A 27,997-nucleotide genomic window follows, 5' to 3' on the forward strand; every position below is an offset into this window, starting at 1 on the left:
GGTGGTTGGTGGGGAGATGGTTCTCTGACCTGTGGGCCGTTGGTTGGCGGTCGGTTGGGTGGTGGTCGGCGGTCTGTGGATGGAGGAACACAACTGCCCACCAGAGTGGCCTCCTCTCCTGCCTCACCCCACCCTCTCCCCCAGGTGGTGATGGAGGGAAGGGGAAAGGAGCCAAGAAGAAAGGTTCCTCCTTCCAGACCGTCTCAGCCGTGCACCGAGTGAGCGGCCAGCGCGGGGCAGCGGCCGTGGGGCGGGCAGGGGCCGACCCCCTGCAGCGCCTTGGGCTCTCCACCCTGCTGCTCCCTCTCTCAGCCTCTCCTCTCTCGCTCCCCAGGAGAACCTCAACAAGCTGATGGCCAACCTCAAGACCACTCACCCCCACTTCGTGCGCTGCCTCGTCCCCAACGAGCGCAAGGCTCCGGGTGAGGGAAGGCTTGGGTGAAGGCTTGGGCTTGGGTGAAGGCCTCAGGGTGGGTGAAGGGTTGGGTGAAAGCTTGGGCTTGGGTCAAGGCTTGGGTCAAGGCTTGGACTTGGGTGAAGGCTTGGGTGAGGGCTTGGGGTTGGGTGAAGGTTTGGGTGAAGGCTTGGGCGAAGAGTTGGGCTTGGGTGAAAGCTTGGGTCAGGGCTTGGAGTTGGGTGAAGGCTTGGCTGGGGGGGGGGGAAAGGACCTTGGGGTCGTGGGGGTGACTGTGCTTGACCCCCACCTCCTGCCCCTGCCCCCCAGGGGTGATGGACAACCCCCTGGTCATGCACCAGCTGCGCTGCAACGGAGTCCTGGAGGGGATCCGCATCTGCCGCAAAGGCTTCCCCAACCGCATCCTCTACGGAGACTTCCGCCAGAGGTGGGAGGAGGAAGAGGAGGAAGGACCTGGGGGAGGAGGAGGAAGAGGAGGAGGAGGGTGGACAACCCCCAGCCAGGCTGAGCTGGGGCTGACCTGGCTGGAGGGCAGAGCCCCAGGGAGTGGGGGGGGATGGTTGGCACTGCCAGCTGGCAGCCAGGCACCGGTGGGGTCCCCCCAGGGGTCAGTGCTGGGCCCCAGCCTGATCAATATCTTCATTGATGATCTGGCCCCGGGGATGGAGTCCCTCAGCAGCAGGTTTGCAGCTGGCACCGAGCTGGGGGCAGGAGCTGAGCTGCTGGAGGGGAGCAGAGCTCTGCAGAGGGACCTGGGCAGGCTGGGCAGGGATGGCACTGAGCAAGGGCCAGGGGCTGCACTTTGGCCACAGCAACCCCAGGCAGTGCCACAGGCTGGGGGCAGAGTGGCTGAGAACCTCCCCTCTCCCTCTCCCTCCTCCTCCTCTCCTCCTCCTCTCCTCCTCCTCTCCTCCTCTCCTCTCCTCCTCTCCTCTCCTCTCCTCCTCTCCTCTCCTCCTCTCCTCTCCTCCTCTCCTCTCCTCCTCTCCTCTCCTCCTCTCCTCTCCTCCTCTCCTCTCCTCCTCTCCTCTCCTCCTTTCCTCTCCTCCTCCTCTCCCTCTCCCTCCTCTCCCTCTCCCTCTCCCTCCTCTCCCTCTCCCTCTCCCTCCTCTCCCTCTCCCTCCTCTCCCCCTCCCTCCTCTCCCTCTCCCTCCTCTCCCTCTCCCTCTCCTCTCCTCCCCTCCCCTCCCACCGCCAGGTACCGCATCCTGAACCCCGCGGCCATCCCCGAGGGGCAGTTCATCGACAGCCGCAAGGGCGCCGAGAAGCTGCTGGGCTCCATCGACATCGACCACAACCAGTACAAGTTTGGGCACACCAAGGTGAGGGCCCCTGGGCACTGCCCCCCAGGGGGGCCCCAGCCAGCCACCAGCTCACCTGCACCTCCTGGGCACCATCAGGTGGATCCCAGACTCTCACTGTGCTTGAGGTCAGGAGGACCTCACGGTCCCACCAGGCACAAGGACCTCCTGGGCACCATCAGGGGGATCCCAGACTCTTGTTGAGGTCAGGAGGACCTCATGGCCCCACCAGGCACAAGGTCTCATGGACCTCCTGGGCACCATCAGGTGGATCCCAGAGTCCCCTTACTCTTGAGGTCACCCAGGAGGTGTCTCACCACCCACCTCTCCACCTTCCCAACCTCCTGCTCCAACCACCCAGGAGGACTTCACGGTGCCACCATCCACCCCTCCACCTTCCCCCCTGCCCAAGCCACCCTTCTCCTCTTGCTCCTCCCCCAGGTCTTCTTCAAGGCTGGGCTGCTGGGGCTGCTGGAGGAGATGAGGGACGAGAGGCTGTCCCGGATCATCACCAGGATCCAGGCCCAGGCCCGGGGCCAGCTGATGCGCATCGAGTTCAAGAAGATCCTGGAGCGCCGGTGAGGACCCCCGGGAGGAGGGGAGGGGGGAGGGCACAGCACCAGGCCCTTCCCCCCTGGAGGGAAGCACCTCCAGCCCCGTGGGTTGGTGCCATCTGTGTCCCCCTTGGGCTGCAGGGACGCTCTGCTGGTGATCCAGTGGAACATCAGAGCCTTCATGGGGGTGAAGAACTGGCCCTGGATGAAGCTCTACTTCAAGATCAAACCCTTGCTGAAGAGCGCCGAGACCGAGAAGGAGATGCAGGTGGGAGGAGGGCCAGGAGGTGGGGGGGGGGGGAGGGCTTGGGCCAAGCAGGGAGGTGGAAGAGGGAGGGAAGGTCACCCCTCCCCGCGGTGGTCTCCGGAGCAGAACATGAAGGAGGAGTTTGGGAGGCTGAAGGAGGCCCTGGAGAAGTCGGAGGCGCGGCGGAAGGAGCTGGAAGAGAAGATGGTGTCCATGCTGCAGGAGAAGAATGACCTCCAGCTCCAAGTGCAGGCTGTGAGTGAGGTGGTCTCCCCCAAACCTCCCCCCTCAACCCAACATCTCAAGGGGGGTGGGCAGCAGCCAGCCTCACCTGAGCACCCCCACCACAGGAGCAGGACAACCTGAACGACGCCGAGGAGCGCTGCGACCAGCTGATCAAGAACAAGATCCAGCTGGAGGCCAAGGTGAAGGAGCTGACAGAGAGGCTGGAGGATGAGGAGGAGATGAATGCTGAGCTGACAGCCAAGAAGAGGAAGCTGGAGGATGAGTGCTCAGAGCTCAAGAAGGACATCGACGACCTCGAGCTGACCCTGGCCAAGGTGGAGAAGGAGAAACATGCAACTGAGAACAAGGTGAGGGCCAGGAGAGGCCTTGGCCTCGAGGTGAGGAGGCTTGGGTCAGCTTGGCCTAGGGGGGTTGGGTGGAGAAGGCTCAAGGTGGGTTGGGAAGGCTCAAGGTGGGTTGGGTTGGGAAGGCTCAAGGTGGGTTGGGTTGGGAAGGCTCAAGGAGGGTTGGGAAGGCTCAAGGAGGGTTGGGAAGGCTCAAGGAGGGTTGGGTTGGGTTGGGAAGGCTCAAGGAGGGTTGGGTTGGGAAGGCTCAAGGTGGGTTGGGTTGGGAAGGCTCAAGGTGGGTTGGGTTGGGAAGGCTCAAGGTGGGTTGGGCTGAAGAGCTAAGCCAGCTGAGTTGGGCCCTTTGGCATCTCCTGCCCTGAAGGGATCTCATTGGCCAAGGCCAAGCTCTCCATCCAGCTGTGGGCCTGGTGTTTGTCCTCCTGCAGGTCAAGAACCTGACAGAGGAGATGGCTGGGCTGGATGAGAACATTGCCAAGCTGACCAAGGAGAAGAAGGCCCTGCAGGAAGCCCACCAGCAAACCTTGGATGACCTGCAGGCAGAAGAGGACAAGGTCAACACCTTGACCAAGGCCAAAGTCAAGCTGGAGCAGCAGACAGACGATGTGAGGATGGGCAGGGCCCACCAGGGCTGCTGCCCAGGAGCTTCCTGGGGCAGAGGGGGACAGCCTGGGGCTTCTCCTCATTTCTGTGCTCCCACACAGCTTGAAGGCTCCCTGGAACAGGAGAAGAAGATCAGGATGGACCTGGAAAGGGCCAAGAGGAAGCTGGAAGGCGACTTGAAGCTGTCCCAGGAGAACATCATGGACCTGGAGAATGACAAGCAGCAGCTGGAGGAGAAGCTGAAAAAGTGAGGCTGCACCTCCTGGCCTGGTGTGACCCAGCCAGGGGAGGGCAGGAGGAGACCTCAGAGCTCTCCACCTTCCCCTGCAGGAAAGAGTTTGAGATCCACCAGCAGAACAGCAAGATCGAGGACGAGCAGGCCCTGGCCCTGCAGCTCCAGAAGAAGCTGAAGGAGCTGCAGGTGAGGCATCACCTGGTGGGGCTGGGCTGATGGCTCCATGGTCTTGGTGGGTTGAGATGAAGATTCTCCAGCTGGTTGGATTGGGTTGAGCTGAAGAGTCTCCAGTGGGTTGGGATGGGTTGAAGAGTCTCCAGCTGGTTGGGTTGGGATGGGTTGGGACAGGTTGGGTTGGATTGGAAGCAATTGGGTTGGTTTAGGTTGGGTTGAAGGCAGTTGGGTTGGGTTGGAAGCAGTTGGGTTGGGTTGGGTTGGTTTAGGTTGGGTTGGGTTAAGTTGGAGGCAGTTGGGTTAGGTTGGGTTGGGTTAGGTTGGGTTGGAAGCGGTTGGGTTGGGTTGGGTTTGTTTAGGTTGGGTTGGGTTGGAAGCAGTTGGGTTGGGTTAGGTTGGGTTGGGTTAAGAAGCAGTTGGGTTGGGTTGGGTTGGATTGGAAGCAGTTGGGTTGGGATGGGTTGGTTTAGGTTGGGTTGGGTTAAGTTGGAGGCGGTTGGGTTAGGTTGGGTTGGGTTGGGTTAGGTTGGGTTGGTTTAGGTTGGGTTGGAAGCAGTTGGGTTGGGTTGGTTTAGGTTGGGTTGGGTTGGAAGCAGTTGGGTTGGGTTAGGTTGGGTTGGGTTAAGAAGCAGTTGGGTTGGGTTGGGTTGGATTGGAAGCAGTTGGGTTGGGTTGGGTTGGGTTAAGAAGCAGTTGGGTTGGGATGGGTTGGTTTAGGTTGGGTTGGGTTGAGTTGGTGGCTGTTGGGTTGGGTTAGGTTGGGTTGGGTTGGGTTAAGAAGCAGTTGGGTTGGGATGGGTTGGGATGGGTTGGGATGGGTTGGTTTAGGTTGGGTTGGGACGGGATGGGATGGGTTGGGTTGGGATGGGTTGGGTTGGGTTGGGATGGGCTGGGATGAGTGGTCAGCCTGGGTGGGCCAGAGGCTGAGGGAAGGCTCTGGGCGGCCCAGGCCAGGATCGAGGAGCTGGAGGAGGAGCTGGAGGCCGAGCGCACAGGCAGGGCCAAGGTGGAGAAGCTGCGCTCGGAGCTCTCCAGGGAGCTGGAGGAGATCAGCGAGCGGCTGGAGGAGGCCGGCGGAGCCACCTCGGTGCAGCTGGAGCTCAACAAGAAGAGGGAGGCCGAGTTCCAGAAGATGAGGAGGGACCTGGAGGAGGCCACCCTGCAGCACGAGGCCACCGCCGCCGCCCTGCGCAAGAAGCACGCCGACAGCGTGGCCGAGCTGGGCGAGCAGCTGGACAACCTCCAGAGGGTCAAGCAGAAGCTGGAGAAGGAGAAGAGCGAACTCAAGCTGGAGCTGGACGACCTCAGCGCCAACATGGAGCAGCTGATCAAGGCCAAGGTAGGGAGGGGGAGGAGGAAGGGGAGGGGAAGGAGGAGGAGGAGGAGGAGAAGGAGAAGGGGGAGAAGGAGAAGGAAGGAGAAGGAGAAGGAAGGAGAAGGAGAAGGAAGGAGAAGGAGAAGGACGGAGAAGGGGGAGAAGGAAGGAGAAGGGGGAGAAGGAAGGAGAAGGGGGAGAAGGAGAAGGGGGAGAAGGAGAAGGGGGAGAAGGAGAAGGGGGAGAAGGAAGGAGAAGGGGGAGAAGGAGAAGGGGGAGAAGGAGAAGGGGGAGAAGGAGAAGGGGGAGAAGGAGAAGGGGGAGAAGGAGAAGGGGGAGAAGGAGAAGGGGGAGAAGGAGAAGGGGGAGAAGGAGAAGGGGGAGAAGGGGGAGAAGGGGGAGGAGGAGGAGTAGATCTGAGCTCCTGCATGGCCACCAAGCTGCTGCTGCCCCTGGGCTGCTGCAGGTGGGGATGGAGAAGGTCTCTCGCACCATGGAGGACCAAGCAGCGGAGCACAGAGCCAAGCTGGAGGAGACCCAGAGAGTGCTCAACGACACCAACACCCAGCGGGCCAAGCTGCAGACTGAGAACGGTATGAGCCCCCTGCCCCACACCTGAGCCCCCCCTGCCCCACTCCTGAGCCCCCCTGCCCCACACCTGAGCCCTTCCACCCCACCCCTTCACCTCTCCACCCCACCCCTAAAGACCTCCTGGCCCTCTGCAGGGGAGCTGAGTCGCCAGCTGGAGGAGAAGGAGGCTCTCATCTCGCAGCTCACCAGGGGCAAGCAGTCCTACACCCAGCAGATGGAGGACCTGAAGAGGCAGCTGGAGGAGGAGATAAAGGTGAGGCTCATCAGGTGGTTGGGAAGAGCAGGAGGAGGTCTCCAGGAAGGCCACGAGACAAAGGCTCCTTCAGTCTCCATCAGCCTCCGTGAGAAGGAGTTGTGCAGGATGGTTGGGTTTGGAGGCAGCTGGGTTGGGTTGGGTTGGAGGCAGTTGGTTGGGTTGGAGACCTTCAAGAGAGAGAACAAGGTGAGAACAAGGTGAGAACCAGGGCTTCCAAGGGGAGACTGAAGTCCTCCAAGGTGAGACTTAGGTTGTCCAAGGTGAGACTGAGGTTGGATTGGGTTGGGTTGAGTTGGAGGCGGTTCGGTTGGGTTGGAAGCAGTTGGAATGGGTTGAGTTGGAGGTGGTTGGATTGGATTGGTTTGGGTTGGAGGTGGTTGGATTGGGTTGGGTTGGGTTGGAGGTGGTTGGATTGGGTTGGGTTGGGTTGGAGGTGGTTGGATTGGGTTGGGTTGGGTTGGAGGTGGTTGGATTGGGTTGGATTGGGTTGGAGGTGGTTGGATTGGGTTGGATTGGGTTGGAGGTGGTTGGATTGGGTTGGGTTGGGTTGAGTTGGGTTGGGTTGGGCTGGGTTGAGTTGCTCTCCAGAAGGTCTGCTTGGGTTGGGGGTGCCAAAGAGCAGCACTGACCGGTTCGGAGGACCTCGGGGTGGCATGGAGCCAACGGTGCCAACCTTCTGCTGACCCTCCCAGGCCAAGAACGCCCTGGCCCACGCCCTGCAGTCTGCCCGGCACGACTGCGACCTGCTGCGGGAGCAGTACGAGGAGGAGACCGAGGCCAAGGCCGAGCTCCAGCGCTCCCTCTCCAAGGCCAACTCCGAGGTGGCTCAGTGGAGGACCAAGTACGAGACCGACGCCATCCAGCGCACCGAGGAGCTGGAGGAGGCCAAGTGAGTCACCTCCCGCCCTGGAGGTGAGGGGGGACAGACCTGGGCCCAGGGTGGGACCTCCATGAGGTCCTCCCAGCCACAGAGCTGGGGTGGGACAGACCTGGCCCCAAGGTGGCAGCTCCATGAGGTCCTCCAAGCCCAAGGGCAACCTAGATGGAGATGGGGACTTGGAAAGTTCTTGGGCCATGAGGATGGACCTCTGAAGAGGGTGGAGGAGATCCCAGCACCATGTAGGTGGTGGTGGGGCAGAGGGGAGAAGGTAGAGGGCCCTGGAGAGGGCAGAGCAGAGCCTTAGCCAAAGTCTGGCTTGAAGAAGGTTTGGGTTGACCTTCTCGGGCCAGGGCTGAGCAGGGCTGGGTGGTGTCTTGGTGGGGGTCAGGAAGAAGCTGGCCCAGAGGCTGCAGGAGGCCGAGGAGGCCGTGGAGGCTGTCAATGCCAAGTGCTCCTCCCTGGAGAAGACCAAACACAGGCTGCAGAACGAGATCGAGGACCTCATGGCCGACGTGGAGAGGTCCAACGCTGCTGCTGCTGCCCTGGACAAGAAGCAGAGGAACTTCGACAAGGTGGGGAGCAGGAGATGGGGCAGGAGGAGGTGGGAGAGGTGGGGATGGGATAGGTGGGGATGAGGGACAGGTGGGGAGGGAGGTGACCAGGGGGGCATGGAGGTGACCAGGTGAGGATGGAGGACAGGTGGGGCTGGAGGTGACCAGGTGAGAATGGAGGACAGGTGGGGCTGGAGGTGACCAGGTGGGGATGGATGTGACCATGGGGGGTGGAGGTGACCAGGTGGGGATGGAGGTGACCAGGTGGGGTGGAGGTGACCAGGTGGGGTGGAGGTGACCAGGTGAGGGTGGAGTTGACCAGGGGGGCTGGAGGTGACCAGGTAGTAGTGGAGGTGACCAGGTGGGGATGGAGGTGACCATGGGGGGTGGAGGTGACCAGGTGGGGCTGGAGGTGACCAGGTGGGGATGGAGGTGGCCACGGGGGGTGGAGGTGACCAGGTGCCTGCCCCCAGGTGGTGGCTGAGTGGAAGCAGAAGTTCGAGGAGTCGCAGACGGAGCTGGAGGCCTCGCAGAAGGAGGCCAGGGGCCTCAGCACAGAGCTCTTCAAGCTGAAGAATGCCTACGAGGAGTCCCTGGAGCACCTGGAGACCTTCAAGAGGGAGAACAAGAACCTCCAAGGTGAGGATCAGGGAGACTGAAGTCCTCCAAGGTGTGACTGAGGTCCTGCAGGGTGAGACTGCAGTCCTCCAACATGAGACTGAAGTCCTCCAGGGTGAGACTGAGGTCCTCCTCCTTCTCCTCCTGGTGGTTCTCGCTCCCCCCCGTGCCCACCTCCTGCTTCCCTGCCCCCCTCCCCCTGCTGTGCTGTGCCCTCCCCGGGGCAGAGGAGATCTCAGACCTGACTGAGCAGCTGGGTGCCAGCCACAAGACCATCCACGAGCTGGAGAAGGTTCGCAAGCAGCTGGACGCCGAGAAGCTGGAGCTCCAAGCTGCCCTGGAGGAGGCTGAGGTGAGCTCAGACCTGGCTCTCCCTGGCCCCCACAGCCTCCTCCTGCTCTCCTGCAGGGTCCTCAACATAGAACCAGGGAATTGCTAGGGCTGGAAGGGGGCTCAAGGCTCAGCCAGGTCCCACCCCCCTGGAAGGATGGAGGACAGGTGGGGACAGAGGTGACCAGGTGAGGGTGGAGGTGACCAGGTGAGGATGGAGGTGACCAGGTGAGGATGGAGGTGACCAGGCCTCATCCTTGTGGCCCTTCCCTGCACACCTTCCAGCACCTCCAGAGCCTTCCTGTGCCAGGGGCTCCAGACCTGGACCCAGAGCTCCAGGGGTGGTCTCAGCAGATGCAGCAGAGGGGCAGAGTCCCCTCCCTGGCCCTGCTGGGCTCTCTCTGGCTGCAGCCCAGGCTCTGCTTGGCTCTCTGGGCTGCAGGTGCTCCCTGCTGGCTCCTGCTGAGCTTCTCCTCCCCCAGCTCCCCCAAGGCCTTTCCTGCAGGGCTGCTCTCCAGCCAGCCCCTGCCCAGCCTGTGTGGGTGCCTGGCATTGCCCCTGTGCCACCCAGGGGTGCTGTGGAGGCTTCCCCTCCGCAGCTGCTCCAACCCCAGCTGGCTGAGCTCCTCTGTGACCTGCTGCAGGGCACCCTGCGAGGCAGGGGGGGGTTGGGCTGGAGGAGCTTTGGAGGTCCCTTCAAGCACCATCTGATGATGCTGTGAGGAGGAGGAGGAGGAGGAGGAGGCTGTGAGGAGGAGGAGGAGGAGGATGCTGTGAGGATGAAGATTCTGTGAGGATGATGATGAGGATGATGATGATGACTCTGTGATGATGATGGTGATGATGCTGTGAGGAGGATGATGATGATGCTGTGAGGATGAAGATTCTGTGAGGAGGATGATGAGGATGATGATGACTCTGTGAGGATGATGATGGTGACTCGGTGGTGATGACTCTGTGGTGATGATGATGACGATGATGACTCTGTGAGGAGGAGGATGAGGATGAGGATGAGGATGAGGATGAGGATGAGGATGACTCTATGATGATGATGACGATGACTCTGTGAGGATGAGGATGAGGATGAGGATGACTCTATGATGATGATGACGACGACTCTGTGCCGCCCTGCGTGCCCTCCCCCAAGGCCTCGCTGGAGCACGAGGAAGGGAAGATCCTGAGGGCGCAGCTGGAGTTCAACCAGGCGAAGGCGGAGCAGGAGCGGAAGCTGGCGGAGAAGGAGGAGGAGATGGAGCAGGCCAAGCGCAACCACCTGCGGGTGGTGGACTCCCTGCAGGCCTCGCTGGACGCCGAGACCAGGAGCCGCAACGAGGCCCTGAGGCTGAAGAAGAAGATGGAAGGGGACCTGAACGAGATGGAGATCCAGCTGGGCCACGCGCACCGCGCCGCCGCCGAGGCCCAGAAGCAGCTCAAGGGCCTGCAGGGGCTGCTCAAGGTACCTGGCGCCCGCGGGGGAGACCAGGCGGAGCTCCTGCCCGCCCCGGGGGGCAGCGGGGGGGAGGTCAACTCCCTCTGATCAACTCCCTCTCCCCAACACCCTCTGCTCAACTCCCTCTCCCCATCACCCTCTCCCCATCACCCTCTGCTCAACTCCCTCTCCCCAACACCCTCTGCTCAACTCCCTCTGCTCAACTCCCTCTCCCCATCACCCTCTCCCCATCACCCTCTGCTCAACTCCCTCTGCTCAACTCCCTCTCCCCATCACCCTCTCCCCCACACCCTCTGCTCAACTCCCTCTCCCCATCACCCTCTCCCCATCACCCTCTGCTCAACTCCCTCTCCCCATCACCCTCTGCTCAACTCCCTCTGCTCAACTCCCTCTCCCCATCACCCTCTGCTCAACTCCCTCTCCCCAACACCCTCTGCTCAACTCCCTCTCCCCATCACCCTCTCCCCAACACCCTCTCCCCAACACCCTCTCCCCACCACCTTCTCTCCACCACCATCTCTTTTAATCCCTCTCTCCCCACCTCCTTCTCCCTAACACCCTCTCCCCAACACCTTCTCCCTACTACCTTCTCTCCTGCACCCTCTCTCCCCCACCCTCTCCCTATCTCCTTCTCCCCATGACATTTTTCCCACCACCCTCTCTCCTACCTCCCTCTCTCTCCACCCCTCCCTTTCCCCACCCCTCTCTCCCTGCCCCTTGTCTCTCTTTCCTCTCCCCTCCCCCCCCCCCCCAGGACACCCAGCTGCAGCTGGACGATGTGGTGAGGGTGAATGAGGACCTGAAGGAGAACATGGCCATGGTGGAGAGGAGGAACAACCTGCTGCAGGCCGAGCTGCAGGAGCTGCGCGCGGTGGTGGAGCAGACCGAGAGGGCTCGGAAGCTGGCAGAGCAGGAGCTGATCGAGGCCAGTGAGAGGGTCCAGCTGCTCCACTCCCAGGTCAGACCTCACCCCCTGCATGGAGAGGTTGCCTCCACCCCCCTGGACCTCTCTCACCTCCAAGGAGAGGTCATCCCCACCCCCTTGGACCATTCCATCCCTCCTGGACCTCTCTCACCTCCAAGGAGAGGTCATCTCTGCCTCCCTGGGCCTCTCTACCCTCCCTGGACCTCATCCCCCTGCATGGAGAGGTCATCTATACCCCCTTGGACCATTCCACCCCTCCTGGCCCTCACTCCCTCCAAGGAGAGGTCATCTTCCCCGCTCTGGACCTCTCTACCCCCATGGTCCTCACCTCCCTGCAAGGAGAGGTCATCTCCACCCCTCTGGACCTCAGCCCCCTGCAAGGAGAGGTCATCTTCACCCCTCTGGACCTCTCCACCTCCCTGGACCTCAGTCCCCTGCATGGAGAGGTCATCTCCATCCCCTCAGAGGTCTAAGCCCCAGGGATGCTCAGGCCCCGGAGGTGCCTCCAGAGTGAGCTCCTGGGTTGAGCTGCCAAGGATCTCCTTCCGGAGAGCCTCCAAGCCTGCAGAGCTGAGGGGGGGAAGGGTCTCTAAAGCCCTGGGGGGGTGGGAGAGGGGCTGGGGCAGCCTCTCCAGAGCCAGCTGCTGAGGTCCTCCTGCCCCCCCCCGCAGAACACCAGCCTCATCAACCAGAAGAAGAAGATGGAGGCTGACATCTCCCAGCTGCAGACAGAGGTGGAGGAGGCTGTCCAGGAGTGCAGGAACGCCGAGGAGAAGGCCAAGAAGGCCATCACCGACGTGAGTGCCCTGCTGGGACCCTCCCCAGCGCGGGGGGCAGGGGGAGGGGGAGAGCTCTGCTCACAGAAGAGAGGCCCTGGGGCAGTGGTCGCCGGTGCCAGGTCCAGCCGGGAGAGCTGCGGGGAGCAGAGGCCAGCAGGGAGCAGTGCTGGATCGATGGCTTTGGTGAGGGGACAGACAGAGAGACAGACAGGCAGAGACAGGCAGAGACAGGCAGACAGAGAGGCAGACAGAGAGGCAGACAGAGAGGCAGACAGGCAGGCAGAGAGACAGACAGAGGGACAGACAGAGGGACAGACAGGGAAACAGACAGAGGGACAGGCAGGCAGAGAGGCAGGCAGGCAGAGGGACAGACAGAGAGACAGGTGGGCACACAAGAAGGCAGACAGAAAGAGAAACAGGCACAGACAGACAGGCACAAACAGACAGGCACAGACAGACAGGCACAGACAGAGAGACAGAGGCACAGACAGACAGGCACAGACAGACAGGCACAGACAGGCACAGACAGACAGGTACAGGCAGAGGCACAGACAGACAGGCACAGACAGAGGGACAGACAGACAGGCACAGACAGACAGGTACAGACAGAGGGACAGACAGACAGACAGGCACAGGCAGAGCTTTGCTGGCCATCCCAAGCTCCTCACCACCAGGAGGAACTTCTGCACTGCGAGGCTCACAGAGCCCTGCAGCAGGCTGCCCACAGAGGCTGTGGAGCCTCCTTCCCAGCCCCCTCTGGAGGTGCTCCTGGGGGCCCTGCGCTGGGCTCTGTGCTGCTGCTCTGGCAGGGGGGGGTTGGACTCCTGGAGGTCCCCTCCAGCCCCTCACACCCTGTGCTGATCCTGTGCCACCAGCTGGCTGTGGGCACCGCTGCCAACCACCCTCTCTGGAGCCCTCCCAGCCCCCTCTGGGGGCCCTGCGCTGGGCTCTGTGCTGCTCTGGCAGGGGGGGCTTAGACTTGGGGATCTCCAGAGGTCATCTCCAGCAGGGGGAGGTTGGACTCAAGGCTCCCTGGAGGTCATCTCCAGCAGGGGGAGGTTGGACTCAAGGCTCCCTGGAGGTCATCTCCAGCAGGGGGAGGTTGGACTCAAGGCTCCCTGGAGGTCATCTCCAGCAGGGGGGAGGTTGGACTCAAGGCTCCCTGGAGGTCATCTCCAGCAGGGGGGAGGTTGGACTCAAGGCTCCCTGGAGGTCATCTCCAGCAGGGGGAGGTTGGACTCAAGGCTCCCTGGAGGTCATCTCCAGCAGGGGGGAGGTTGGACTCAAGGCTCCCTGGAGGTCATCTCCAGCAGGGGGGAGGTTGGACTCAAGGCTCCCTGGAGGTCATCTCCAGCAGGGGGAGGTTGGACTCAAGGCTCGCTGGAGGTCCCCTGGGATCCTCGATCCCGACCTGAGACCTCCTGTGGCTGCTTCCCCTCCCCCCGGGGCAGGCGGCGATGATGGCAGAGGAGCTGAAGAAGGAGCAGGACACCAGCGCCCACCTGGAGAGGATGAGGAAGAACATGGAGCAGACCATCAAGGACCTGCAGCTGCGGCTGGACGAGGCGGAGCAGCTGGCCCTCAAGGGGGGCAAGAAGCAGCTGCAGAAGCTGGAGGGCAGGGTGAGGGAGCTGGAGGCCGAGCTGGAGGCCGAGCAGAAGCGCAACGCCGAGAGCGTCAAGGGGCTGCGCAAGGCCGAGCGCAGGGTCAAGGAGCTCAGCTACCAGGTGAGCGCCGCCGGGGCCCCCGCCCCTGCCACGCCCGGCATGGGCACCACGGGCACTGCCCCCGCCCCTGCCACACCCGGCATGGGCACCACGGGCACTGCCCCCGCCCCTGCCACGCCCGGCATGGGCACCACGGGCACTGCCCCCGCCCCTGCCACGCCCAGCATGGGCACCACGGGCACTGCCCCTGCCCCTGCCCCTGCCACGCCCGGCATGGGCACCACGGGCACTGCCCCCGCCCCTGCCACGCCCGGCATGGGCACCACGGGCACTGCCCCCGCCCCTGCCACGCCCAGCATGGGCACCACGGGCACTGCCCCCGCCCCTGCCACACCCACCGCACCCAGCATGGGCACCACAGGCACTGCCCCTACCCCTGCCACGCCCAGCATGGGCACCACAGGCACTGCCCCCGCCCCTGCCACGCCCACCGCACCCAGCATGGGCACCACAGGCACTGCCCCTGCCCCTGCCACGCCCAGCATGGGCACCATGGGCACCACAGACACTGCCCCTGCCACGCCCACCATGCCCAGCATGGGCACCACAGGCACTGCCCCCGCCCCTGCCACACCCGGCGTGGGCACCACGGGCACTGCCCCCGCCCCCGCCACGCCCAGCATGGGCACCGTGGGCACCACAGACACTGCCCCCGCCCCCACCACGCCCGCCGCGCCCAGCATGGACATCACAGACACTGCCCCTGCCATGCCCACCACATCCACTGCCCCCACCACGCCCACAACACTCAGCATGGACACCATAGACACCACACCCACCACGCCCACCACAGACACAGTGGACACCACACCCACCACACCCACCACACTCACCATGGCCACCACACCCACCACACCCACCATGGACACCACACCCACCACACCCACCGTGGACACCACACCCACCACACCCACCAAGGCCACCCTGGGCACCATAGACACCGTGGCCACCATGAACATTGCCCTGGTGGCCACAGAACTCTGAGCCGGTGGTGGCAGGGATGTGCTTGACCCAGGTGGTCACCGCCTGCCCCTGTAGCCACGGAGACTACAGGAGGCCATGGGTGACCTGGAGCCTTGCCCTGGTGGCCACAGGGGCCTGGTTGCCCCAGGACGTCCCTGGTTGCCCCAGGACGTCCCTGGTTGCCCCAGGACATCCCTGGTTGCCCCAGGACGTCCCTGGCTGCCTCCACGCCGAGCCGCAGGCCTCAAGCAGCCCTGGAGCTCAGCCATGACCTTGAGTGAGGCTGAGGCAGGGGCCAGAGGGTGGTGGAGGAGCTGGGGAGGGCTCCAGGCCGAGCTCCAGCTCCATCTCTCTGCCCCCCACAGACGGAGGAGGACAAAAAGAACCTCCTGAGGCTGCAGGAGTTGGTGGACAAGCTGCAGATGAAAGTCAAAGCCTACAAGCGGCAGGCGGAGGAGGCGGTGGGTGGCTGGCGGGGGAAGGTTGGGTGGGTGGGGGGAGGATGGGGGGAGATGGAGGGAGGATGGATGGAGATGGATGGAAGGATGGATGGAAGGATGGATGGAGGGAGGATGGAGGGAGGATGGAGGGAGGATGGAGGGAGGATGGATGGGAGGATGGATGGGAGGATGGATGGGAGATGGATGGGAGATGGATGGGAGATGGATGGAGATGGATGGAAGGATGGATGGAGGGAGGATGGAGGGAGGATGGATGGAAGGATGGATGGAAGGATGGATGGAAGGATGGATGAGGATGGATGAGGATGGATGAGGATGGATGGAAGGATGGATGGAAGGATGGATGGAGGATGGATGGAAGGATGGATGAGGATGGATGGAAGGATGGATGGAGGATGGATGGAGGATGGATGGAGGATGGATGGAGGATGGATGGAAGGATGGATGGAAGGATGGATGGAAGGATGGATGAGGATGGATGGAAGGATGGATGGAGGATGGATGGAGGATGGATGGAGGATGGATGGAGGATGGATGGAAGGATGGATGGAGATGGATGGAGGATGGATGGAGGATGGATGGAAGGATGGATGGAAGGATGGATGGAAGGATGGATGGAAGGATGGATGAGGATGGATGGAAGGATGGATGGAGGATGGATGGAGGATGGATGGAGGATGGATGGAGGATGGATGGAGGATGGATGGAGATGGATGGAGGGTGGATGGAGGGTGGATGGAGGATGGATGGAGGATGGATGGAGATGGATGGAGGGTGGATGGAGGGTGGATGGAGGGTGGATGGAGGGTGGATGGATGGAAGGATGGATGGAGCCGGCGCATGGATGCCGCTGTGTGGAGCTGGGGGGGTGTGGGTGTGGCCCGGCCCCACCCCAGCCCCGCCCCTGCAGGAGGAGCAGGCCAACACCAACCTGGCCAAGTTCCGGAAGGCTCAGCACGAGCTGGATGAGGCCGAGGAGAGAGCTGACATCGCCGAGTCCCAGGTCAACAAACTGCGAGCCAGGAGCAGAGACATCGGCGCCAAGGTGAGGCCTGCCCAGGGGCACCACATGGGCACCACATGGGCACCACATGGGCACCTCACAGGCAACACACCAGCACCACATGGGCACCACATGGGCACCACACCGGCACCACACCAGCAACACATGGGCACCACATGGGCACCACACCGGCACCCCATGGGCACCACATGGGCACCTCACAGGCAACACACCAGCACCACATGGGCACCACATGGCAACGCATGGGCAACGCATGGGCAACACACGGGCACCACATGGCCACCCCATGGGCGCCACAGGGGCAGCTCATGGCCACCCCATGGCACCACACTGGCACCCCATGGGTACCTCATAGGCGCCACACAGACATCACACGGGCACCTCCTGGCCACCCAGTGGCCACCCCATGCCCACCCCACAGCCACCCAACGGTCACCCCATGGGCACCCCCTGGGCACCCCCTGGCTGCCCTCTTCACCTCTTTGTCTTCTTCTCCACCGCAGAAGCTTCACGATGAAGAATGACCCAAACCTGGCACCGGTGACCCCCAACATCACCAGTGACCCCCAACACTGCCACCAGTGACCCCCAACACTGCCAGTGACCCCCAACACTGCCACCAGCGACCCCCAACACTGCCAGTGACCCCCAACAGCACCACCAGTGACCCCCAACACCACCAGTGACCCCAACAGCACCACCAGTGACCCCCAACACTGCCACCAGCGACCCCCACCAGTGGTGACCCCAATACCACCACCAGTGACCCCAACAGCACCACCAGTGACCCCCTCCAGTGGTGACCTCACTGGGATCAGCAGTGACCCCCACCAGTGGTGACCCCACTATGGCCACCAGTGACCCAAACACTGCCACCAGTGACCCCCTCCAGTGGTGACCTCACTGTGACCAGTGGTGACCCCAACACCATCACCAGTGACCCCCTCCAGTGGTGACCTCACTGTGACCAGTGGTGACCCCAGCACCGCCAGTGACCCCCCCCACAACCAGCAGTGCCCCCCACCCACCCACTGGTGACCCCCAGCAGTGCCCCTCCCCCCCTGTCCAAGACAGGGCCCCCGAGGCTGTCCTGGCAGCAGGGACTTGAGGTCCCCTTGCCCCCCCCCCCCCCCCCCCCCAGCCCCCCCAAAACACGACCAGGAGAAGCATCATGGAGGTGTGGCAGAGCTTCATTGGGGGCTGGGGGGGGGGGGTGGGGGGGTGGTCGTGGGGCTGGGGGAGGGGGGGGTGGGGTGGTCGTGGGGCTGGGGGGGGCGGTGGGGGGGCTCTGGTTAGGCTGAGTCCATCTCGGGGTCTGGAAGAGAAGGAGAAAAGCAGTGGGGGAGGGGAGCTGGCAGCTGGGGGCTCACCCCTGGGGGTTCAGCCTCGGGGGTCTCACCCGTTGTGGGGGGGGTCCATCCCTGGGGGGTCCCACCCGTGGGGGGTCTCACCCCTGGGGGGTCCCACCCCTAAAGGTCTCACCCCTGGGGGGTTCCATCCCTAGGGGTCCCACCCATGGGGGTCTCACTCTTGGGGGGTTCCAACCCTGGGGGTGGGGGTCTCACTCTTGGGGGTCCCACCCGCAGGGGTCTCTTGGGGGGTTCCAACCCTGGGGGGGGGGTCTCACTCTTGGGGGTCCCACCCGCGGGGGTCTCACTCCCTGGGTTCCCACCCGCGGGGGTCTCACCTGGTGCCAGGGCCGGGACCACCCTGCTGCGGTAGGTGACGAAGACGTCGAAGGCGAAGAGGAAGGCAAGGAGGAGGCTGAAGGTCTGGGAGGGGGAGGGGCAGCAGAGAGGCTTAGTCGGGGGGGGGGGTGGGGTGGGGAGGCGTTTGGGGGGCTCCGGGGGGGGGCTTGGGGGTCACTCACAAAGGTGGTGGCAGCCAGCGCCTGCCGCGACGCCGCCAGGGCCACCAGAGCCACCACGAGGAAGATGATGGAGCCGGAGACGGCGCGGAGCAGGTCCTGGGGGCGCGGAGGGGAGGGGGCGACAGGGCGCGCGCGGGGGCGTCACGGCAGGGACAGGAGGTGGCCGCGGAGGGGACAGCGAAGGGTGGCAGCAGGAGGGGCACAGGGGGGGAAGGACGTCCTGGGGATACCAAGGGGGGGCTCCGGGAGGGGGCTCCAGGGGGGGACACCAAGAGGGGATACCAGGGGGGGCTCTGGGAGGGGGACTCTAGGAGGGAACACCGGGAGGGGGCTCCAGGGGGGGACACCGGGGGGGCTCCAGAGGGGGACACTAGAGGGGGCTCCAGGAGGGGGTTCCAGGGGAGGACACCGGGAGGGGGCTCCGGGGGGGGATACCGGGGGGGGGCTTCAGGAGGGAACACCGGCAGGGGGCTCCAGGGGGGGGACACCAAGAGGGGACTCCGGGAGGGGATACCAGGGGGGGCTCCAGGAGGGAACACCGGGAGGGGGCTCCGGGGGGGGGACTCCAGGAGGGGTCACCGGGGGGTTGACGCCGTGGGGGGGGACCCCGTGGGGGTCGCCGCGGGGCTACCTACCAGGCAGGCTGCGTAGCCGCGGGGCAGGCGGGGGGGGTCCCTCAGCAGCAGCCCCCCCAGAGCCGCCGCCCCCGCCAGGGTCTGCAGCAGCGCCGGCGCCAGCGTGGGGGGCGCGGGGGGGGCCAGCAGCCCCACGACCACCCCGCACAGCACCTGGGGGGCACGGCGGGGGGGCACCCGATGGGGGCGGACGGCTGCCCCCCGGCAGCCTGTGGGGCTGAGGGCACCCCACGGAGCCCCACAGTGTCCTCCCCGCACCCCATAAACCCCCCCCCCCCCCTTCAGCCCCCCACAGCCCCCCACGATGGCCTCCTAGCCCCCCCACAGCCCCCCCCAAAGTCCCGGAGCCCCCCACAGGCCCCCCCTAAAGTCCCACAGCCCCCCCCCCAATGTCCTCCCAGCCTCCCCCCAATCCCCATAGCACCCCACAGAGGACCCCAGCCCCCCACGGAGCCCCCCAGCCCCCCCCCCCCGTACCAGCTGGGCCCCCAGCAGCAGCCCCCTGGGGGTCCGCAGCAGCCCCAGGTCAAAGGGAGCCTCCGGCTCCGGCTGCCCCATGGCGGGGGGGGGATGGGAGACTGTGGGGCTGCGATGTGGGGGGGCAGGGGGCGGGGGGGGGTCACATGAGTGCCCTCCTCCCCTCCCCCCCCCGCCCCCAGGGGCCGGGGACAAAGGGACCTTGTGTGGGCACCGGGAGGGTGCCCAGGGACTGGCACCAGGCTGCCCGGGGAGGTGCCCAGCCCCGGGGGGGGGCAGCTCAGGGTCCTGTGCCCCCAGGGTGGGCTTGGGCTGGAGGAGGCCAAAGCTCAGCCTGGGGACTCAGCACCAGCCTGGGGTGGATGAGACCTCAGGCAGGGCCAAGCAGCAGCTGCCCCCTGGGTGCCAGGGGGGCGACGATGCCCTCAGCACCACAGCCGCGGGCAGGGAGGCTCCAACACCACCACCCCCCCCCCCGGACCCCCCCTCAGGGCAGCCTGGGCCAGGCCTGGACCCCCCCCAGGGGCAGAAATTGTTCCTCCTGGCCCAGCTGAACCTCCCCTGGGGCAGCCCTGAGCTCCTCTGCTCTGCCCCTGGCCCTTGGCACCAGAGCCCAACCCCTGCCCTGTGCCCCCCTTCTGTGCCCCTGTGCCCCCCTTCTGTGCCCCTGTGCCATGCTGTGCCCTGTGCCATGCTCTGTGCCCTGTTCCTGTCCCCTGTGCCCTGCTCCTGTGCCCCCCTTCTGTGCCCTGCTCCCTGTGCCATGTTCCTTTCCCCTGTGCCATGCTCTGTGCCCCTGTGCTGTGTTTCTGTGCCCCGCTTCTGTGCCCTGTTCCTGTCTCCTGTGCCCTGCTCCTGTGCCCTGTGCCCCCCTTCTGTGCCCCTATGCCCCCCTTCTGTGCCCTGTGCCCTGCTCCTGTGCCCCCCTACATCCCTCCCCACTGCCCCCAGTCTCCCCCCAGCCCCTTGAGCCCTTCCAGCTGCCCCCAAGCCGCTTCCCCCTCCCCCCGCAGCCCCCTCCCCACTCCGGGTCCCCCCCCAGGCAGGGAGAGGTCACTTTTGGCCTTGCTTTTTATTCCCAAAGACAACAAAAAGGCTTCAGCTGAGTATCAAAAGTCCTCCCCCAGGCTCCGGGGGGGGTTGGCTGCTGCTGGGCTTCGGCTCCAGCCTTGGCCCCCCCCCGGAGCCAGCAGCAGCAGCTCCACCCCCACCCCCCACCCCCCCAGCTTGGCACAGCACCACCCCCCCCACACACACACACAGAGCAAGAGGGGGCGGGGGGGGGCAGGGGGACACCGGGGTGGGGGGAGGGAATAGAAGACACCGAAGCCCCCAGGCCGAAGCCCCCAGGCTCAGCCTCCTGTCCTGGGGGGGGAAGGGCAACACCAAACCGCAGCCGAAGCTGCTCCGGGGGGGGGGAAGGAAGCTCTGCAGGGGGCTCCGGGGGGGGGGAAGGGGGGGAGGAAGCTCTGCAGGGGGCTCCGGGGGGGAAGCTCTGCAGGGGGCTCCGGGGGGGGGGGGGGAGGGGGGGAAGGAAGCTCTGCAGGGGGCTCCGGGGGGGGCAGCAGTGAAGCCTTGAGGGCAGCAGCGGCGAAGCCGAGGCCAAAGCTCAGCCCCCGAGGGGGCCTGGGGGGGAGGTTAAAAGGGTCCTGAGCCCCAGCAGGAGAGAGGAAAGGGGCAGGGGGCAGCAGGGAGGAGGGGGGGGGGGAGGGGCGAGGAGGGGGCTGGGGGCGGGGGGGGGGAGGTTGGGCTTCCCAAAGCCCTCCCCTGGCTTCTGCCTTGCTGGGGTCCTGCTCCAGCCCCTGCGAGGGGCCAGGAGGGTCTCTGAGCCTTGACCACCTCAGCTCCTTCCTCTCCCTCCCTCCTCCTCCTCCTCACCCCCCAGAACCTCCCCCCCGGCCCCCCCCAGGCGCTTGGAATCTTCCCCCCTGGTTGCTACCAAACCCCAACCCCCCCAACCCATCACCACCCGGCCCCCCCCCCCGGCAAACTCTCCATCCCCCCTCCCCTCCCCCCTCCCCTCCCCCCCTGCTCCCTTCCCTTTGTTGCAGTGCTGCCAACTGCCCTTCGGCTCTGCCCCCAGCCCGGGGGGGAGGGAGGGAGAGGAAGGGAAGGGGAGGGGGAGAGGGAGGGGAGGGGGAGAGGGAGGGGAGGGGGAGAGGGAGGGGAGGGGGAGAGGGAGGGGAGGGGGAGAGGGAGGGGAGGGGGAGAGGGAGGGGAGGGGGAGAGGGAGGGGAGGGGGAGAGGGAGGGGAGGGGAAGGAGGTTTGAGGGTGGTCAAAAACTTGGCAACGACCTCCCCCTCCCCCTCAGCGCCCTCAGGGTTAGAGGAGGGGGTGGGGGGCAGGGGCTGGCACTGGCTGGCAGCGGTTGGCAGCGGTGGGGGCAGGGCAGGGCTGGCAGTGATGGGGGCAGGGCTGGGCGGGGCAGGGCGGGGCAGGGGGCGGGGCTGGCTCCGGTCACATCTCGTTGAGGTCCAGCAGGGTCTGGTCCAGCATCCGCTGCGTGCAGAGCTGCTCCTCCTTGGTGGACTTCAGCTTATCTGCCGGGGGGCACAGAGAGAAGAGGGCACAGAGGTCACCACAGAGCCTGGCACAGCTGTGCCAGCCCCGGGGGGGGGCAGCTGGCAGCCTCCAGAGGGCTAAATGCGGGCAGTGGCTGCGGGCAGCTGCTGCCCACCCCCAGCGCTGCCAGCAGGGAGCCACACAGCAGGCCGGGGGGGGCACCAGGCCAGGGGGGCACCAGGCCAGGGGGCAGCCCCCGGGGCAGGGTGGCACCCCCCCCGGGGCAGGGTGGCACCCCCCAGCAAGGCCTGGGTGGCAGTCCCCAAGCAAGGGTGGCACACACACCCCCACCCCCAACAAGCCCAGCGTGGCAGCCCCACCAAGGGCAGCATGGCACCAGGCCAGGGTGGCATTCCCCAAGCCAGGGTGGCACCAGGCCAGGGTGGCATTCCCCAAGCCAGGGTGGCACACAGACCCCACACCCCCTCAACAAGAGCAGCCTGGCACCCCCTGGTGAGGGTGGCAGCCCCAAGCCAGGGTGGCACCAGGCCAGGGTGGCATTCCCCAAGCCAGGGTGGCACAAGGCCAGGGTGGCACTCCCCAAGCAAGGGTGGCACACAGACCCCACACCCCCTCAACAAGAGCAGCTTGGCACCCCCTGGTGAGGGTGGCAGCCCCAAGCCAGGGTGGCACCAGGCCAGGGTGGCATTCCCCAAGCAAGGGTGGCACACAGACACCCCCCCAACAAGAGCAGCCTGGCACCCCCTGGTGAGGGTGGCAGCCCCAAGCCAGGGTGGCACCAGGCCAGGGTGGCATTCCCCAAGCAAGGGTGGCACACAGACACCCCCCCAACAAGAGCAGCCTGGCACCCCCTGGTGAGGGTGGCAGCCCCAAGCCAGGGTGGCACAAGGCCAGGGTGCCACCCCCAGGTCAGCATGGCACCCTCTGGCCAGGGTGGCACCTCCAACAAGGCCAACATGGCACAACAGGAGCAGGGTGGCACAAGAGCAGGGTGGCACAAGAGCAGGGTGGCACCCTCAGGCCAGGGTGGCACCCCCAGCACTCACCCCTCCCCCACACACTCCATGCCATCTGTGCCCCCCCCCCCCGAGCAGGGTGGTGATGCCAAGCTGGTTGCCAGCCCCCAGCAGCAGAGGCTGTGCCCAGGGCAGGGTGGTCCTCACTTGTTCCTGCAGCAGGAGACCCCAGCCCAGCCCCCACAGCTCTAGGTGGGCTTTGCTCCCCAGGGCTGCCCGGGGGGGTGCCCGGGGGGGTGCCCACCCCTGACGCCGCCGAAGGCCCCAGGGGGGCAGAGAGGCTGCAGGGAGAGGAAGCTCAGCCCCAGGCACTGCTCAGAGCCCTCCCTGCGACCCCCCCCCCCGAGCCCCAGCTCCCCCCACAGCTGACCCTGAGCCCCCCCGAGCAGACCCCAACCCCCCCAGAGCGAGGAACTGAGCCCCAGAGCTGACCCCGACCCCCCCCCCCAGCCAGGAACTGAGCCCCAGAGCTGACCCCGACCCCCCCCCCAGCCAGGAACTGAGCCCCACAGCTGACCCCGACCCCCCCCCCCAGCCAGGAACTGAGCCCCACAGCTGACCCCGACCCCCCCCCCAGCCAGGAACTGAGCCCCAGAGCTGACCCCGACCCCCCCCCAGCCAGGAACTGAGCCCCAGAGCTGACCCCGACCCCCCCCCCAGCCAGGAACTGAGCCCCAGAGCTGACCCCGACCCCCCCCCAGCCAGGAACTGAGCCCCAGAGCTGATCCAGACCCCCCCCCAGCCAGGAACTGAGCCCCAGAGCTGACCCCGACCCCCCCCGAGGGGAGGAGCAGCTCCCAGAGCAAGGAGAGCCTCAGCTCCCCCCCCCCAGCTGACCCCAACCCCCCCCCCCCGAGCCGATCCTGACCCCTCCCAGAGCCAGGAACTGAGCCCCAGAGCTGACCCCGACCCCCCCCCAGCCAGGAACTGAACCCCAGAGCTGACCCCGACCCCCCCAGAGCGAGGACCCTCCCGCGGGAGCTGCCCGGGGGGGGGGGTGGGGGGCAGGCAGCAGCCCCCCCGTGGGGCAGGGCTGGGCTGGGGGCTGCAGGCTCTGGCTGGGACTCTGCCCCCAGCAGCTCTGCCCCTGCCGAGGCAGCCTGGAGCCAGCCTGGAGCCAGCCCGGAGCCAGCTGCAGCTCCTTCCAGCTGACCCAGAGCCACCCCAGGGCCCCTGGGACCCTCCCAAGGGACCTGGAGCCCACCCCAGGGCCCCTGGATTCCATCCCTAGGGACCTGGAGTCCCTCCTGAGGCACCTGGGGCCCTCCCAAAGAGCCTGGAGCCCACCCCAGGGCCCCTGGGCCCCCTCCCAAAGGACCCAAGGGACTTAGATCCCCTCCCAAGGGACCTGGAGCCCATCCCAGGGGACCTCAACCCACCCCTCCCCCCCAAAGGACCTGGATTCCAGCCCTAGGGACCTGGAGCCCCCTCCCCTGGAGCCCCCTCCCCCAGGGACCTGGAGCCCTCTGGAATCCCTTCCCCTCCCCCAGGCCTGGCAGAGGGCAGCTCCAGGGGGTCTGTGGGCAGCCCCCTGGCAGCAAGGGCAGAGTGGCACCAACCTGGGGGTACCAGGGGGCAGCTCCCTGGGCAGCAGAGCTCTGCTCCTGGAGGCCTCTCCGGGCCCTGGGGGGGAGGAACCCAACCAGAAAGGGAAAGGATTTGAGCTGGCACCGGGGGGGGGCAGGAGGTGCCAGGGCTGTGGGTGCCAGGCAGCGCCTGGGAGGTGCCAGGGCAGTGTTTGTGCTGCCACAGCAACCAGCTGGCAGCCCAGGGTGGTGCCCAGGGTGAAGCTCTCAATGCCACCCTCTGTGCCACCCTCTGTGCCAGGACTCTCCCAATACCAACCCCCAACCCTGTGCCCAGGTGCCCACACACAGCCCTGCCCAGGTGCCCTCATTCAGGCCCTGGCAGTGCCCAGGGTGCAGCTCTCAGTGCCACCCTGTGCCACCCCCACCCTGTGCCCAGGTGCCCACACACAGCCCTGCCTCAGTGCCCTCATTCAGGCCCTGGCAGTGCCCAGGGTGAAGCTCTCAGTGCCAGTGTGTGCCACCCTCTGTGCCAACCCCCACCCCATGCCCACACACAGCCCTGCCCAAGTGTCTTCATTCAGGCCCTGGCAGTGCCCAGGGTGCAGCTCTTGGTGCCACTCTGTGCCACCCCCACCCTGTGCCCAGGTGCCCACACACAGCCCTGCCCAGGTGCCCTCATTCAGGCCCTGGCAGTGCCCAGGGTGAAGCCCTCAGTGCCACTCTGTGCCACCCCCAGCCCGTGCCCAGTGCCCACACAGAGCCCTCCCCTCAGTGCCCTCCCTCAGCCCCCAGCAGTGCCCAGGGTGCAGCTTGCCCTGTGCCAGGCTCTGTGCCAGGCTCCCCCCTCCCCCAGGCTCAGGTGCCCACAGCTGTGCCACAGTGCCCTCAGTGCCAGAGCCAAGTGCCCCCCACCCCCAGCAGCTCCGCCCCCCCCAGCCCCATGCCCACCCTGGGGGCACAGCCAGGGCCCAGGAGGTGCCCTTGAGCCCCAGCCCCTGTGCCAGGGCTGGCAGTGGCACTGCCCAGGAGGAGCAGGGCAGGGAGGTTCCTCTGTGCCCCCAGCCCCCCCCCCCCCCCCCGAGGGTGCCAGGGCAGGCAGGAGGCACTGAAGCAGCAAGTGGGCACCACCCCCCCCCCCCCCCCCGCACCCCCCCCCATGCCAGCTGTGGGCCTGGCAGAGGTTGGCATCGCTGAGGGACAACAGAGGCAGAACAGAAGGAGCTTTATGGCTCCAGCAGAGGAGGAGGAGGAGGAGGAGGAGGAGGAAGCATCCCCCCAGCTGCCCCCCCCCAGCCCCTGGCAGGGGCAGCAGGGCAGAGCCTGGCACCCAGCAGTGGGCAAACAACCCGGGGGGGGGGGGGCAGAGAGAGAGAGAGAGGGAGGGAGGGGAGGGGGAAGGGCAAAGGGGGGGGGGGGGGGGAGGGCTTTGTTCCACCCCCCCCGGGGGCTGCCCCTGCTGAGCTTCAGCCTCTCTGCAGCCTGGCACCGGGGGGGGGGCAGGGAGGGCCCCCGGGGGGGGGCAGGGAGGGCATAAAGGGGCTGGGGGGCTGCAGAGAGGCCCCTTGGGGGGATGGTCGTCAAGGGGGGGGGGGGCCGGGGGGGGAGGAGAATAGGCCCCGGGGGGGGGGGGGAAGGAAGCCCCCAGGCAGCAGAGGCAGCTCCGGGGTGATGGTGGTGGGGGAGGGGCAGAGGGGTCCCAGGGGGGGCAGAGAGACCCCCGGGGAGGAGGGGGGGGGGAGGGGCAGAGGGGTCCCGGGGGGGGCAGAGAGACCCCCGGGGGGGGTCAGGAAGCCCCCAGGCAGCAGAGGCAGCTCCGGGGTGATGGTGGTGGGGGAGGGGCAGAGGGGTCCCGGGGGGGGCAGAGAGACCCCCGGGGGGTCAGGAAGCCCCCAGGCAGCAGAGGCAGCTCCGGGGCGCCGGGGGGGGGCAGAGCTCATCTGTGGGGGGGGCAGAAGAGAGATCAGCAGTGAGAGCAGCACCCCCGGGGGGGGAGGGGAGGGGGCACCGGGGGGGGGGGGGGCAGGGGGCTGCCAGCAGGGAAGGAGCTGCTGCCAGCCTGGCACCGCTGAGGAGCTCCGGAGCCAACCCCCCGGGGGGGCAGCGACTGTTAGAGACCCCCCAGGGGCAGCAAGAGAGCAGCGGGGGGGGGAGGGGGGAGGGGGAAAGGAGGAGGGGGCAGGAACGACCCCAACCCAGCAGCGACCACAGAGCCCTGCCCGGGAGGGAGGAGCCCGGGGGGAGGGGAGGGGTTGGGAACCCCCTCCGGAGCCTTTCCCTCTCCTCCCCCTTGGGGGTCCCCAAAAGCTTCACCTGGGGTCCCCCCAAAGAGCCTTGAGGAGCAGCACAGCAAAGAGCTTCACACCTGGGGGGGGTCCCCAAAACACCTTGGGGAGCACAAAGCTTCACCTGGGGGTCCCCAAAAGAGTCATCTGGGGTCCCCCCAAAGAGCTTCACTTGGGGGGGTCCCCAAAATGCCCTAAGGAGCAGCACAGCAAAGAGCTTCACACCTGGGGGTCCCCAAAAGCTTCACCTGGGGGTCCCCCCCAAAGCCTTGAGGAGGAGCAGCACAAAGCCTCACCTGGGGGTCCCCCAAAGCTTCATTTGGGGTCCCCCCAAAGAGCCTTGAGGAGCAGCACAGCAAAGGCTTCACCTGGGGGTCCCCAAAAGCTTCAGTTGGGGTCCCCCAAAGCTTTGAGGAGCAGCACAAAGCCTCACCTGGGGGTCCCCAAAGCTTCACCTGGGGGTCCCCCCCAAAGCCTTGAGGAGGAGCAGCACACAGCCTCACCTGGGGGTCCCCAAAAGCTTCAGCTGGGGTCCCCCCAAAGAGCCTTGAGGAGCAGCACAGCAAAGAGCTTCACACCTGGGGGGTCCCCAAAGCATCCTAAGGAGCACAAAGCTTCACCTGGGGGTCCCCCAAAGCTTCATTTGGGGTCCCCCCAAAGAGCCTTGAGGAGCAGCACAGCAAAGGCTTCACACTTGGGGGGGGTCCCCAAAGCATCCTATGGAGCACAAAGCTTCACCTGGGGTCCCCCAAAGCTTCAGTTGGGGTCCCCCCAAAGCTTTGAGGAGCAGCACAGCAAACGTTTCACACCTGGGGGGGGTCCCCAAAGCCTTGAGGAGCACAAAGCTTCACCTGGGGGTCCCCCAAAAGCCTTTAGGAGCAGCACAGCAAAGGCTTCACCTGGGGGTCCCCAAAAGCTTCAGTTGGGGTCCCCCCAAAGCTTTGAGGAGCAGCACAGCAAAGAGCTTCACACCTGGGGGGGGTCCCCAAAGCCTTGAGGAGCACAAAGCTTCACCTGGGGTCCCCCAAAGCTTCAGTTGGGGTCCCCCCAAAGCCCTGAGGAGCAGCACAGCAAAGGCTTCACACCTGGGGGGGTCCCCAAAGCATCCTAAGGAGCACAAAGCTTCACCTGGGGGTCCCCAAAAGCTTCAGTTGGGGTCCCCCAAAAGCCTTTAGGAGCAGCACAGCAAAGGTTTCACACCTAGGGGGGGGGTCCCCCAAAGCCCTGAGGAGCAGCAGAGCACAAAAGCTTCACCTGGGGGGGGGGGGGCTGGGAGGGGTCTGCAGCAGCAGCCTTGGGGTCCCCCTCCCCCCCCGCCCCCCCCCCAGGCCCTCCTGCAGCTGCCGAGGCTGAGGCTGGGGAGGGGGCAGGGGGGGGGGGAGGTGGCAGGGCCCCAAAAGCGAAGGCTGGGGGGGGGCTGGGGAGGGGGTGGGGGGCTCGGGGGGGGGCTCGGGGGGGCTGTGGATATTTACATGGAGGTCATGTCATTCAGGGCGTGGTCCAGCTCCTCACTAATTGCTTTGTACTTCAGCTTCTGGGCATAGAGCTCATCTAGAGGCACAGAGGCAGCACAGACGTTAGGGAGGGGGAGGGGAGGGGGCTGGGGGGGGCGCCTGGAAGGGACTCCTCCAGAGAGCAGCAGAAGCTAAACCCCCTCCCCACCCCCACCCCCCTC

General features: G+C 65.9%; 2 protein-coding genes across 2 annotated transcripts; one reads left to right on the forward strand and one right to left on the reverse strand.

The window, feature by feature from the left end:
* Positions 1-340: 340 nt before the first annotated feature.
* Positions 341-16,513, forward strand: LOC104300688 (myosin-6). The gene is made up of 24 exons (XM_054179348.1): positions 341-422; positions 725-842; positions 1,614-1,737; positions 2,158-2,294; positions 2,412-2,538; positions 2,644-2,772; positions 2,868-3,110; positions 3,536-3,712; positions 3,812-3,957; positions 4,041-4,131; positions 5,069-5,458; positions 5,901-6,027; positions 6,160-6,278; positions 6,974-7,170; positions 7,550-7,733; positions 8,186-8,351; positions 8,558-8,682; positions 9,808-10,116; positions 10,865-11,068; positions 11,707-11,832; positions 13,266-13,541; positions 14,870-14,965; positions 15,876-16,010; positions 16,493-16,513. Exons 1-24 carry the CDS (start codon positions 353-355, stop codon positions 16,511-16,513), a joined length of 3,837 nt encoding a protein of 1,278 aa, XP_054035323.1. The 5' UTR covers positions 341-352.
* Positions 16,514-17,256: 743 nt separating this feature from the next.
* LOC128899680 (CKLF-like MARVEL transmembrane domain-containing protein 5) lies at positions 17,257-19,052 on the reverse strand. Its single transcript, XM_054179349.1, has 5 exons — positions 18,972-19,052; positions 18,495-18,647; positions 17,860-17,955; positions 17,677-17,761; positions 17,257-17,304 (listed from the first exon to the last, which is right to left on the reverse strand). The coding sequence occupies exons 1-5, from the start codon at positions 19,050-19,052 to the stop codon at positions 17,282-17,284; spliced, it is 438 nt and encodes a 145-aa protein (XP_054035324.1). The 3' UTR covers positions 17,257-17,281.
* Positions 19,053-27,997: the final 8,945 nt, after the last annotated feature.

This window comes from Dryobates pubescens, unplaced genomic scaffold (genome assembly GCF_014839835.1).
Source record: "Dryobates pubescens isolate bDryPub1 unplaced genomic scaffold, bDryPub1.pri scaffold_132_arrow_ctg1, whole genome shotgun sequence".
In the NCBI taxonomy this organism is placed as follows: Eukaryota; Metazoa; Chordata; class Aves; order Piciformes; family Picidae; genus Dryobates; species Dryobates pubescens.

Bases quoted from the DNA above. Each gene is read 5' to 3' on its own strand.
- LOC104300688 (XM_054179348.1), top strand. From the start codon at position 353: ATGGCCAACCTCAAGACCACTCACCCCCACTTCGTGCGCTGCCTCGTC. The intron at 1,738-2,157 runs GTGAGGGCCCCT...CTCCTCCCCCAG, and splicing joins ACAAGTTTGGGCACACCAAG to GTCTTCTTCAAGGCTGGGCT. The intron at 6,279-6,973 runs GTGAGGCTCATC...TGACCCTCCCAG, and splicing joins AGCTGGAGGAGGAGATAAAG to GCCAAGAACGCCCTGGCCCA.
- LOC128899680 (XM_054179349.1), bottom strand. From the start codon at position 19,052: ATGGGGCAGCCGGAGCCGGAGGCTCCCTTTGACCTGGGGCTGCTGCGG. The intron at 18,648-18,971 runs GTACGGGGGGGG...CGTGCCCCCCAG, and splicing joins TGCTGCTGGGGGCCCAGCTG to GTGCTGTGCGGGGTGGTCGT. The intron at 17,956-18,494 runs GTAGGTAGCCCC...CCGCGCCCCCAG, and splicing joins GCGGCTACGCAGCCTGCCTG to GACCTGCTCCGCGCCGTCTC.